Consider the following 14,172-nt stretch of genomic DNA (forward strand, 5'->3'; position numbering starts at 1 on the left):
CTCAAGAGTCACGTAACAAGGATGTTAAGAATTGCAGGGAGGATCTCCAGAATTGATACTAACTAAGATCTATTACACTGTTTGTTGGAGACATAAAATCCTGTGATTACATCTATTAGAGGATTCTCGAAAAAATGTTTCATGGCAGAGGATGGGAAAAATCTTTTGGTTAAAACGGATAACGAACAGTGACAGCGAAGTTAGTAATAATGACGATAATCATTCACCGTAATATTTACTGACAAGATTATAGTTTTTGAAGGAAAAAATAAATGTTTAATTGAGATATTACAAATTTTATTTTATTCTGAGTACTCCGAAAATCCATATTTCTCAAGAAATGACTGAGAGTTCCTGTAGGTACGAGTGCTTTTCTATAAAAAATAAAAACGTTGGTAATGTTCATTACATACATTGTATACACAGTTAACGCTAGGAATGTGAACTACGGAAGGTGTGTCTGTGTGTCTATGATAAATCCATCTGAATAGATTATTCCGATTTGTTATTGATTGATTACATTGTTGATTCGATTGCAAAAGATTCGAAACAGGATTGCAAGACATTCAAGTTAAGCCAATATAGGCAGTATATAACAACTGTAAATTATATATGCATGTAAGTAAACATTTTTTTCGGGTTTTATTTTGACTGTCAGGCTGAAGCAGGCTAAAAGTGGCTTTCTCTACATTTCATAGTATTAGTTTCAAGCCATTGGATGTGGCAGTTTCAGACTGCGGAAATATGCGCAGTTTTAGTGCCGAAAAAGTGCAAAATTTTATATAAAACCTTCAATAACTCGAAAAGTATGAGAGATAAAAATATGCTCTTTTCGAGAAAGTTATGCGTTTTTGCAAGTAACAATTAACACTAGTATAACTGAAAATTGTACAAAATGCAAGCGGTGTCTTCAGCAAAGTTGGTTCTTTCAAGATTATCTACAATTTTCCCGATGAAGTTTATTTTAAAATTCATAAATACGATAAACAAAATTTCGTTCTCACTTTTAGGTGGATTAATCCCTAAATTGATACTTTCATAAAATAGCGATTATGAAAGTGAAAACACAGAGACTATCGGGTCGGTTTTTACGACTGCTGTCGTGTCGAGGCCGTAATTACTGGTAAGGATTTCTTTCAATAAAAGTATTCAACGAAAAACTCTCAATACTTCATAGTTTATTATGACGCCGGAAAAATAAGTTTCAATAAAATAATAATGACAATATTATTTAATGAATAAATATAAAACAATACCCAAATGGATTAATATTTGAATGTTGAGAACTGATAATTTGACAAGGCGGTAGACGAATAATTTGTTGCGTGGAAATTGCATGTGTTTGCTTCATGCGTAGATATCATGTCACTGTACGGAAAACTTCCGAATCGTTGGGGAGTCGAAAATATGGCCTGTTTGTTCACTGAAAATGTGGTTGATGAATTTATCTGCTCGGCATGTGGAGACCTCACTATTTTGGGTGTTTTAGAAAAATGTAGAGCAGGTGATATTGCACAGAGCGATTGTGAACCGACGTTGATGTTACGCTCATTTCGTCGAAATTTTGCACGACGGTTCTGGAACCATACCTATAATTGGTAGAAACGAAATATGAATGTGTTAATGTACCGTCGATGGGGGTGACAATGGGTCTAGGGGGTGAGATTGGGTCAAAACGGAAAAATATGTTTTGTGAAATATTTCAGCTAATAACGCTGATATTACTAAAATTAATAATTCATATGGTAGGGAACATATTATTACACATAATTCATAACAATATACATTTTTAGAAATAGTAGGTTTGTTTACTACATCAATAAACTTGCATGTTGAAACTAGATAAAATTTACAACATTAAATTTCTCCTGTACAAAGTATCACGCATGTACTCTAGCCTCTACCGTTGTAATAGTAGAATGTTGAAAGTCTTTTCATTGCACATCACAGGTATTTTCCAGAATCTGTTTGATTTTCCTACAAAAAAATCATTTTTTTCGGTACGATGTCTAAAACATTGAAAATGGGGGTGACATTGGGTCAAGCAAGAACGTTAGTACATGAAATTCCAAGTTCATTTTTTTGACATTTTACGGTGCCGGGTGTTCTCTTTTTTCATTAAGATGTGTTTATTCTTTCTATATACAGCATCTCTGAAACATCAAACAAGTCTACTTGAGTATTCCGTGCATTGAATAACAATACAACGCATTTTGACAACTTCTCAAACCAGCAACTGTGTTTCGTGCGCAGCAACATCGTAAATTTTTATCAAAAGGGTGTTTTTTTTTCTAAATTTGATTATTTATCAGTGTTTTCATATAATAGAAACATCTCACGGAAGTACAAATGAGTTGGATCGCTGAAATACTGGGATTATGACGTCAACTTCTGCCTGAAATTTATTGATCGTGGAATGTCGCACCGAAATTTAACTATTTGCGAAGGTTTAAAATAATCACTGTTTCAGTACACCTTTGGGGAAACTGAATGGGCTTTATAGCAATGGGGATGAGACTTTGAAGACAATTTGAGGGAAAAACCAAGAAAATTTATGTAAACTTGACGATAAATGTTGGGTTTACATATTTTTTCTCATAGCTCTTCAATTTTCTGTATAATTTTTCTTTTAAGTGGGTTTATTATACTTGTGAAACATCTTAGATATCTTTTTGTCTTGTTTACATCGTTTTTCATCAATATTTTTCAGTTGTGAATGGTTTTGAAATCATATTCTCAAAAACAAGTTATTTTAATTTCAGTGACCCAATGTCACCCCCTCTATGGGGTGAGATTGGGTCATTTTTCATTCACTTGTGGTGCTGCTGTGAATAAATATTTGTCTTTAATTTTTTGAACAGTTGTTAATGTACCATCAAAGTACATACACACCAAATTTGAAGTTTATTGGAGTTAAATTGCGATAGTTATTCAAAAAATAAATCGCACATATCCCTTTTTGACCCATTGTCACCCCCAACGACGGTACGTTGTTTTACATATCAATGGATATTTCCCTGAAAATAATGGAACAACTAATCTACAAAGTTGTTTCTATTATAAAAACATTTTTTTTTTGTCGGAACGAAAATAAGGGCGGCCCTTAGTAAGAGAAAGATAACCATCAAAACTTTTTTTATTCTAAGGAATATTGATATACATAGTTTGTTCTAAAAAGTTGAAGATCGAAAAATTTTAAGCTGATTGACCATTTTAGAGCATTTTTCGCTATTGATGTAGGGGGGCCCATCAAACATTGTTTTTTGAAACAACTTTGTAGAACATCGTTTTTACGTAAAATCGCAATTGAAGGCGTGAGTTCCATTTTTTCCTCCAACAACCCCAATCCATTTTTCCTCCAACAACCCCAATCCGTCCGTGTTTTTCAGTCATTTAATAAAAAAAAATCAAGAAATTCAGTACATTTTATTATTCAAATAACGTAAATTAATATTTGAAAAAGAGCCCTGATCAGCCGAACGACGCAATTTAGTCGCGATGCTCTCACAAGAGCGCTGGACACTAGGCTGGATGGCACTGACGTCCATCTTCCGGATACAATTCTAAATCCTCGTGGTCAACTGCTTCTAATCTTTGGTCCACCAATTATCTGTGTACACTAGGACATTGAGGGTGCCGAAAAAGTCCTCAATGGGACGGCAATGGGGCAAGTTGGTCGGATTCCTTTCCTTCGGTACGTACGGCGATTCGTAAAACCGTACAGCACGCTCATTTTTTAATGAATACCTGACGCGTAATATAACGCAACGGGTATTCAACCTGAAAAGATCAAACATAGAATAAATGATTTACTTGGATTTTCCCCAGTCTAAGTAAACCCAATCTGGCATTCTTCGGAAAGGGCTTTCTCAAGAATATTATTTAGTTCACTTTAATAAAAAAGATCCAAATACATATGTCTATCTAAAATAGTTTTCATTTTTTATTATTTAATACGGATTTTGTAAAAATAAAGACAATCAATTTGTTTTCATAATGTTTATTTTTGGTCCTCGTGCGACTAATTTCTGAATAGTGCGCTGTTCATAAATTGCAGCGCCATGCTAAATATCCAGTTTCAAAACGCAGCGAGTTGAGGCACGTCGTGAATGAGTTGTGCGATGTTTGATTTGGTGGCGGTGCGACATGTCAACCTTCTAGCCATCGCAAGGATTTGCACCGTCAGAATGGCCACCAACCAGAACGGCCAAGTATTAAGAGGCTCTTTCCAAAGAAAAATCGTAAAACTAAGGCTCAACAATACTTAGAACAAATTATCGCTAACAATATGTATAATTTTAGATTCATACATGTTTTGAAAATGCTATATATTTCATGTCAAGCCTGCTAACATACTTTAAGAAACTTAGCTATCGTGAATCGATATGTAGTAAATTATCAAATCATTGTATTGAATTTGATTTAAGATGAAAATGCTTCGAAGCCAAAACCTAGAATTTTCAAATGCACAAATTTTTAAAACAAGACAACCGTTTGTACTGAAAATGTTATGGATTGATCAAATTATCAGCACGAACGATTGTATAGTTGTTTAGTTTTGTGCTCTGGAAAATTCGAGCTTTGGCTTCGATGCATCTTCACCTTAAACATGATTTCAGTTCTACTAGCTTACACTGTCATTTGAATGGATTGTAACCATTACATATTCCCAGGCTTTAGATTAATTACAGAATTACAAATTCTGTAAGACTTGCATCAGAATAGAAACGAAAAATTTCCTATTGCCAAGCATAATAAACTATGGACCGATGCACAAGTTCACTATTTGACGTTTGAGCGGTGCCGTTTATTTACGTGACCATGGCAACGAGTGAGTTCGGCACCGCACAAACATCAAATTAGTGAACTCGTGCATTGGTCCATGTTCACAAACAGTCTGGAAATTTCTTCAGAACTAGATAAATTAGCTTGATATGGTCTAATCCACCGGTGTACTAAATTCACTCGGTCTGAGAATTGTGAAACTTGAGCGGGGCACGCTTCCGTATGATCTCCACGTGATCTGGACCCGCTCTAATGTCAAAGTTCTTCGACCGAGTCAGTTTAGTACACCCGTGGATAAGACCATAATGAAACAAAATAAAATTAACTGTGCTAACGTGTAAATTTCTTCACGTCTAGGTTTAATTCTAACCAAGTTCTACACCTGAAAGCGCCATGCAACATATACGCATGTATGTTGCGTTGTAATATATGCGCATTTAATATACTTTGTCACATAAATGGCGTTGTCACTTTCTCTTGCAACAGCAAACGTAGCACCAGTTGCGCGCGCTTTCTCGATTCTTCCATACCGCGCCGAAAGAGCAGTTTCTTTTTCGGGTGCACCAATCGGAATATATTTAACGCCACTCTTGCTCTAGAAATGCCAACACAACTGCATATTGCTGCTGTGCTCATACAAGACATTTCCGCGCACAAGAGAGAGAGAGTACAAGTCTGAAACAATAATGCTCTGCAATGCAATGGAGACGCATGGCTGCTTGTGTCGTTTACTTTGCTGTTTTGGGGCTGTCAATTTATTACTTAAGACACTTTTTGGGGGTTTTTAAACCCCCCTCATCCTATGGTAAGATTTTTTGTATGAAAATTAAAAATAAATTGTAAGACGTATAAGAAAATTACACTGGCGGCATCCATAAAGTACGTAACGCTCTAGGGGGAGGGGGGAGTAGGCTCAAGCGTCACGGCTCGTAAAAAAATTATTTTTTTTTTCATACAAAAAGCGGTAACGCTAGCGTAAGGAGGAGGAGGAGAGGATCAAAAATTTCCAGTTTTAGCGTTACGTAATAAATGGAAGCTGCCACTTTGATAATTGATAATGTAAGAAAATTAGGTTGCGCTGCATTTTAGAATGACATAAATGATCAAATTGTCTGCTTGTATATCTTGCGACATATTTCTAAAATTTACTAACGTAGTAAATAGCCATTTTTGACACCATGCATATTGCAGTTTTTTATGACCTGTAACATCTCAAGGACACCCCTTCACCTCCTTCAGCGTTCTGTAATTTGTCAATGGGCCCCAAATATTTAACGATCAAAAACATGTCAAATGGCAGACACAAGTTATTTTAAATCAAACGTATTTTATGCCTAACATCGGTTAAGCCTAATGTATTCATGACTAACGTTCATTATGCCTAACATCCTTACGTCTGACGTCCTTATGCCTAGCGTCTTTATGCCTAGTGGGGTATACTCGTGTCTGAACCAGGAGATTATGAAAATCGAATGTACATCGGATTTTTCCTCGCTAGAGATTAGTATTGAGTCCATGTTTTTTATAATCGGAAGGATTCCAAATATTCTATCTATGGAAATCCCGTTCTGGGACCCATTTGCATTTCTGCCCATACATAATGTATGGAAAAAAATCACCGATCGAATATTTCAAAACTTTCCTATTATGAAAGCATTGGCTGCTTGGGCACGTCAGGAGTTAGTCATCAATATTAACCTCCTTTCCTGAGTAGCCTAGATAGCAGCGTAGTGTCGGTAGCGATTGTTTCAATTGGCTAAGAATTAACACTACGGACTGCCTGTTCCGGTGGTTAAAATCCACCTCACAGGTGACCCCTAATTCATGGTGCGATGCGTACCGTGTCTAGGAATTAATCGTTGAGGGGGTCTAAATAAAACCTAACCGCAAACGGAGCCTGTGGAGTACCAGGGCGCCCTCCACAGTATTGAGCCCTTCCTGTGCTACCTGGAGCAATGGTGCAGGTGACCTTGTGTTCCTCCGAGATAATCGGCTGCCCTTCTTCAGTCTCTATCCTGAGGCTAAATAAGGGTGGGATTATAAATATGTTGCTATTCCATTTAAATTTTCACCTATATGGATTCGCATTATGCGTTTTACACAGTGTATTCGTCTTTGGCGACTTTCAATAGATACTAAGCTGGATTTTTCGCTGCTGGTCTTTTTCTTACTAAGATTGGAAAAAGCTTAATCCGGCCCAGTTTGGATAGTGGCTACGGTTAGGATAGCTCAGATCAATCTTCAGCATAAAAGAACAGCAACGATCAATCTTTGCAGACTCATGCAAAATGGTAAAGCCCAGGTGGCGCTAGTTCAAGAAACTTACTTTCGTAAGGGAATCTTCTATCTAGGTAACCTTGTGGACCCATTTTTTGCTACTTTCAGCAAACTTGAAATAGCAATCTCGCGCTCCATGCCCCGCGCATGCGTGCTCGTTAATAAAGCAATCGTTGCTACACTCATTTCTGAGTTAATTACCATCTGTCACAATTGATGTTTCTGTTGGTGACCTCAATAGGAAATACGTCTATTGTTCGGTATACTAACCACATGATGAACCATCTCCAAAGGATGATTTCAAACGAGTTGTCGTACACTGCGTAACAAAAGGCCTTCCGCTGATTGTGGGCAGTGATGCCAATGCTCATCAAATCATCTGGGGCAGCTCAGATATCAATTTGAGAGGCTCCAGTCTGATGGAATACTTAAGTAGTACAGATCTTGGGTTACTTAACATAGGCAATCGCCCAGCCTTCATGGTATCTGCTAGAGAAGAAGAGTTAGACATAACGCTCTGCTCGAATAGAATCAGTCACGAGTTGACGAATTGGCATGTATCAGATGAGGAATCATTATCTGATCATCGCTACATCTTCTTTGATCATTCAAATATAACTGCGCAGACTTTGCGTTTTAGAAATCCCCGGTGAACAAACTGGGCACTCTACACAGAATTGGTTGCGACCAAATTTCATGGATATTCTCCGTCCATTGAAAATCCAAGTGATTTGGATGATGCCGTTGATACTACAACAACGTACATTATGGAAGCTTTTTGAAGAAGCATGTCCTCTGCGGTCTGTGAAGACTACAAGAGGGACCCCATGGTGGAATTCCAATCTGATTAGGCTCAGGAACAAATGTAGAAGGAGTTGGAACAGACGCCGTTCAGCTGAATCAGAGTCGTTTAATTTGGCTCGCAAGGCTTACAAGAAGGGTCTTCGTTCTGCTGAACGATCCGGCTGGAAAAACCTTTGTACAAATGATTCCAGTTTGAGTGAAGTTTGTCGGCTGAACCACCTGCAAAATCTAAGGATTTCCAAGTGAACGAAATTCGCTTACCTAATGGTGACTTTACTTCTTCTGACGAAGCAGTTTTAAACTTTTCATTCAATACACACTTCCCCGAATATGCGGACTTAACATCTATGGATGAACCAAATGTCTTTTTATGTAGTTATGAGTCTCTGGCATCAGTTCGCACTATCGCAACTACTGAATCGGTTTGCTCCTTTCAAATCTCCAGGAGCAGATGGGATTCATCCTGTTCCGCTCCAGAAGGGATTTGAGTTTATCAAACATGTTTTGATAAAGCTACTTGTAAGCTATCGAATATATTCCCAGATCCTGGCGTGATATTACTGTAAAGTTTATCCCGAGAGGAGGACGTGCGTCGTATGAGGAAGCGAAGAGTTTTAGACCAATCAGTCTAACCTCTTTTCTTCTAAAATGTCTGGAACGCATTATCGATCATCACATCCGTGATGTTCATTTGGTAAACATGCTTCTTCATATGAATCAACATGCTTACCAATTTGGGAAGTCCACTGTAGGGACGTTCCGATATATCGAATCAATTTGACTAACCGATTCCTTTTTGCTGTTAAATGTATAGGGATTATCATAGTGATAAAAAAATGTTGGAAAACATTATTTTACTTTTGGCTTTTCGTATGACTTTCTTCCGATATTGTTTGTTTCGATATATCCAAAGAAAAAAATATCGAAAATATTCCAGAACACAAAGTTCTATATTGTTGCGTAGGTGTTAATTATTTTAATGGTTTTTAACGTTTATGATGATCATTATTCATTACTTTATTGGATTGAAATATTAGTTCTGCCAAACATATCGATTTGAGAAGTCACGAACAGGAAAAAATGACTAGTTGATGAAAATGATTCGATATATCGGAACGTCCCTAATCCTCTGTGACTCTTTTACATAAAGTTGTATACGATATCGAGAAAGCATTCTCTCAGAAGCAATTCTTGGATATTGAGAGTGCCTTCGATAACGTGTCTTTCGATGCCATATTGGAAGCTGCACGAAACCATGGGCTACCTACAATTATTATCAATTGGATTCATCAAATGCTCAAAAATTGACATCTCTTCTCGAAATTGCGTCAAGCAGCGATTCGAAAACTGAGTGTTTGCGGATGCCCCCAATGGAGTGTCTTATTACCCTTTTTGTGGAATCTCGTAGCAGATACGCTATTGAGGCAACTCAGTAATTGCGGTTTTCCAACTTATGGATTTGCCGACGACTATCTAGTTCTGCTAGGTGGTATGTGCATAAGCACTTAGAGTGATGCAAATTTTAAAATGTTTGCTCCCCTATGCTTAAACGATTTTAATTATCGTAAATAGCATCCTCCAATTTATATTTAATGTGTATTTTTTTAACATGACCCATGTTAAAATAATATGAGCGTATATAAAAAAAAATCTTGGATATTAGTAAGGAAATAGTAGAAAACAATTGAAAACCTTAGCTTTTTTTGCTCCTTTGTACCAGTAATAGTGGGGCGTTCCTATAATAGCGAGTCTCTATGGGAAATCAATGTAAACCACTATTATAGGAACTAGAGATGGACGGGTGTCGGGTTTGAAAACCCGTCGGGTTCAGGTTCGGCTCGGGTTCGGGTTTGAGAATTTGAAATTTTTCGTGTTCAGGTTCGGGTCGGGTTTGAAGGCTACAGAATTATCGGGTAGAGTAAAGTGGGGCAAAAGTTCGAGTGGGGCAAGAGTTTCTTTTTAAGATTTCTGGCTCAAATCAAATCAAAACTTAGAAATGCCATGGTGGTTCGAATGCTATTCAAGTAAGAGACTTTCACTCCAAATACCATAAAAATCGATTGAGATTTGGAAAAGTTATAGCTATTTGTTGTTTTTCGACGTAAATATTGTTATTTTTGGTCAAACTTTCGATGCATGGAACCAAATGAAGATATAATATTTTTTTAAATTTTATATAAGGGCGTTTCTAGGCCTATCATAAGGATGCTTCGACGTGTATTAGTTTTTCCATAAATAGTTGGAATCAATTTTTGGCCCATAGCGGGGTAAAAGTTCGAATCTGCGGGGCAAAAGTTCGACCCATGTATAAACCCACGGAAAAATTTTCAAATTTCCTTAAATCTACATATTATCTTCAAATTTAGAGAATTTTGATTGATCGTGCGAAAAATGTCACAAAATTTTTACATTTTCACTTAGTTTTGCGAAAAACTGCTATTTTTTGGGTGTATTACAATTAACCCTGTTTTGGGCATTTTTTGATGAAAATTTAGTGTGTATTTTCCGGCAAACATAAGTTTACGGCTGTAATAAAGTATGCCTGGCATAAAAGCATTGATATTTTGTGTTTTAGCCTACGAACTTTTGCCCCACACTAGATTCGAACTTTTGCCCCACCGGTGGGGCAAAAGTTCATTTAAGACAATCAATTTTAAAACTGTTATAACTAAAAATGGGTAAATATTTTGACATAAGTTTTTTCAGTAAAATTGTGGCCAATATGTTGAAGGTTCGCTGTATGGTATTTGTTTTGTCTCATCTGCTATTATTTTCCTGGAAAATTTGATTGTACCACTAAGGTCGAACTTTTGCCCCACCTTACTATACGGGTCGGGTTAAGGCTTCCAAAATGTCGGTTTTAGGTTAGGTTTGATGAGAATTGTGAACAGAGTAACAACTTCAAAGCTTTCCTATGCATCAGAAACGAATCTTTTCAAACTAAGGTGTTATTCGAGTTTTTCTTACAAAAAACTTTTGAGATTCGGGTCGGGTTCGGGTTTACACAGCCAAAAAATGTTGGGTTCGGGTCGGGTCCGGATTTGCTTTTCAATTATTGTCTCGGGTTCGGGTCGGGTCCGGGTTTGAAGAAATAAAATAAGTCGGGTATGGGTCGGGTTCGGGTTTGAAAAATGTGAAACCAGACCATCTCTAATAGGAACACAAGTTAGTAACTACCACTATTACTGGAACATGTTCCAGTGATGGAGGAAATGATTTATTAAAGATTCGATGATTTTATCATTCTAAGATTATTTTTAACGTGAAATAAAATAGAACAGCTTTCGAATGACGTATTCAGATGTGGAAAACGACTTTCCGTTATATTTGGGCGATTTTTTAATTAACAACTACCGAAAAGCTAAACATTACATATAATTTGCAATTGGATTAGATGGACAAATTGATGTGAAGATTTGCGAAAAAGTTACACGTCTTCTCAGTGAGAATCGAACTCACGACTCCCCGATCTCTAGTTGGGGCGCGTTACCACTACGCCATGAGAGGACTCATGAACGCAGAAGTTAACCTGAATTCGATTTCAGCTCAATCATCACGTGGTCCAAAGTGCACCTCTTTCGGAAGAATTAGATGCCCATCCAAACACAACGCTTTCTATATATATCCAATGCCTAGCCCAAGAGCGAATTGTTTTTTAGGTATAGGAATAGCACACTACACTAGCCAGCAACTGCGCTGGTCCGTTGCTCGATAAATACTTGTTTTTTTAATTATGAATCGTGGTTTACGGCCAACCAGCCGAGTGGAAGTTTAACAACTACCGAAAAGCTAAACATTACATATAATTTGCAATTGGATTAGATGGACAAATTGATGTAAAGATTTGCGAAAAAGTTACACGTCTTCTCAGTGAGAATCGAACACACGACTCCCCGATCTCTAGTAATGTAATGTTTAACTTTTCGGTAGTTGTTAAACTTCCACTCGGCTGGTTGGTCGTAAACCACGATTCATAATTAAAAAAGCAAGGATTTTTTAATTCATTTACCCGTTACTCTTGTCTCTATCACTGGTACAGATGCCCTGAATCGTAGATCTACACACACTTTGTTGTTCCCACTTTTGGTGAATTGGGAAAAAAATGTCCTTGCTCCAAGTGATCTCACAATTGCTTGTCACTTTCCTTACAGGACATTTACCACACAATTCCCTTCACGGGAAGAGTGGACGTCTGGCAATTTGAAAAGAAGTAAATCAAACAATATAGTATGTTACACTAATGGCTCTCTTCTTGAAGGTAGAGCTGGTGCTGGTGTATATTCTCGTGAGCTAATGCTGAACAGTTTCATTCACTAAGTAGAAACTGTACCGTTTTCCAGGCAAAAATATTTGCGATTATGTGTGGAGTGCAATCAGCACTTCAACAGCGCGTAATAGGTAAAAACTTCTATTCAGATAGTCAGGCTGCTATAAAAGCTATTGCTTCGGGCAACTCAAGGTCGAAGCTTGTTATCGCATGCCAAACTCAAATTGAGGAACTGAATTCAGTCAACTCTGTAAACCTTGTATGGGTACCTGGCCATTCTTTCATCGCTGGAAATGAATTGGCTGATGAGCTAGCTCGCGATGGAGCATCGCATGACTTCATTTGCCCTGAGCCAGCTATTCCAATCATGAAGTGCTGGGTGAAGCTTCAGATAAATTCTTGGGCGGCAACTCAGCACAAGCAATATTGGAAGAGTTCGGAGTCGTGTCGTCAAACAAAATTGTACATTACTGAGCCATCTCCAAGGGTGGCGAAGTATTTAACAAATCTGTCAAAGCAGAATTGCAGTATCTTGGTCAAAGCGTTGACAAACCACTGCCGACTCAACTATCACATGGTAAATATTCAGCGTGCTGACTCATTTGTGTGTGATAGTCGTGATTCCAATTATGGAACTTCGTATCACTTGATATGTAACTGTCCCGTTTTTGCGCAAATGTGGTTCCAATTATTTGGTAAACACTTATTAAGTGAAACTGAATTCAGAAGCCTGAATCTTCAGAACATTCTGTTATTCTTAAGCCGTGTGGTAATGAGCTATAGGCTCTCTTTGCACTCAAATTACAGATTTTGTGGAAAAATACAGATATACAGGTTCTGTATACAGAAATTGGCCAAAATTATTCAGATTCATACAGATTTTTGAGAAAAATGAAAATTTGTATTTTTGAAAACCATAAAATTTGAACGATCAAGTGACAATTTCGCAGTGTAGTTACAAATGATTAGAATTTTCATAAATTTCTTGCATAATTTTTACTTTTTCTCCAATATTTAGGCATACAGATTCAAAATACAGATATTTTGTTCTAGGATACAGAAATACAGATTATTGAAGGAAAAAATACAGATTAAAATGTGGCAACCCTGATCCCACTCCTTTTTCCTCCCTTCTTTCCCTTCCCCTTCCTCGCCCATCGGGTAGATCAGGGCTGCCCAACGTACGGCCCGCGACCTCATTTTGTGCGGCCCGCTTAGGGTTCAAAGATTCTTCTCATATTTGGCCCGTTGACTATCCCACCAATCCGAAGTAAGAAACTATTTAATTTTCAATTTAATTTCAACATATTTTTTTATTTAAATTGTTTTGTTTCCTTATATTTTCTTAGGTACTTAATTTTATGAATGATTCAAATTCTTAATCTCAAATTCTGTGTGTTTCAACAATGTTTCTACCATGATTTCAATTCAAAACTCAGAAACAAAAGGCTCTTCTCACAGAATCCTGGAAATATATTTGACCAACACCTGGGCGTTATTCATGCAGATTCCTTGACAGGATTATAAAAAGGCAGGAATTTTAGGAAATCTTGAACAGGCTTTTTTAGAATTCTGTACACGAATTTCACGGATAACATTAGCAACATTCTTACAGAATTTTTACCAGAATTCCATAGACTTCTAGCCTGGCTTATTAAATAAATTTATAATACAATTTTGGGCTGCTTTGAGCAGATTTTGAAATACCTTTTAGCATTCTAAAAGATTTCGAAATGATTTTTGAGTGAGATTCCGAAGGAATCCTAGGCACGATTCTTGTAAAATCCTGGACATTCAGACCAAGATTTTCGTAAAAGCTTAATCAGAGTTTTAGCATATTTTGGGTCGAATTCTGACAGAATCCGGAGTATGATTTTTTTTAAATCCTGGGCATTATTCGCTTCTTCTTCTTGGCATTACGTCCTCACTAGGACAAAGCCTGCTTCTCAGCTTAGTGTTCTTGAGCACTTCCACAGTTATTAACTGAGAGCTTTCTTTGTCAAACTTGCCAATTTCGCATTCGTAAATCGTGTGGCAGG

General features: G+C 37.2%; 1 protein-coding gene across 2 annotated transcripts in view; it reads right to left on the reverse strand.

Annotated features, from left to right (window-relative positions):
• Positions 1-1,161: 1,161 nt before the first annotated feature.
• The window catches only part of LOC5565407 (homeobox protein ceh-8), a 76,075-nt gene continuing 63,064 nt past the window's right edge, over positions 1,162-14,172 (reverse strand). For both annotated transcript variants that reach the window (XR_002501835.1, XM_021851895.1), the window contains one exon: positions 1,162-1,589. Coding sequence is in view for 1 of the 2 variants with exons in the window: in XM_021851895.1 (XP_021707587.1) it covers positions 1,266-1,589 (324 nt within the window). In the remaining variant the exon portion in view is untranslated. The remainder of the gene's footprint in view (positions 1,590-14,172) is intronic.

The sequence above is a fragment of the Aedes aegypti genome, chromosome 3, assembly GCF_002204515.2.
Source record: "Aedes aegypti strain LVP_AGWG chromosome 3, AaegL5.0 Primary Assembly, whole genome shotgun sequence".
Classification (NCBI taxonomy): domain Eukaryota; kingdom Metazoa; phylum Arthropoda; class Insecta; order Diptera; family Culicidae; genus Aedes; species Aedes aegypti.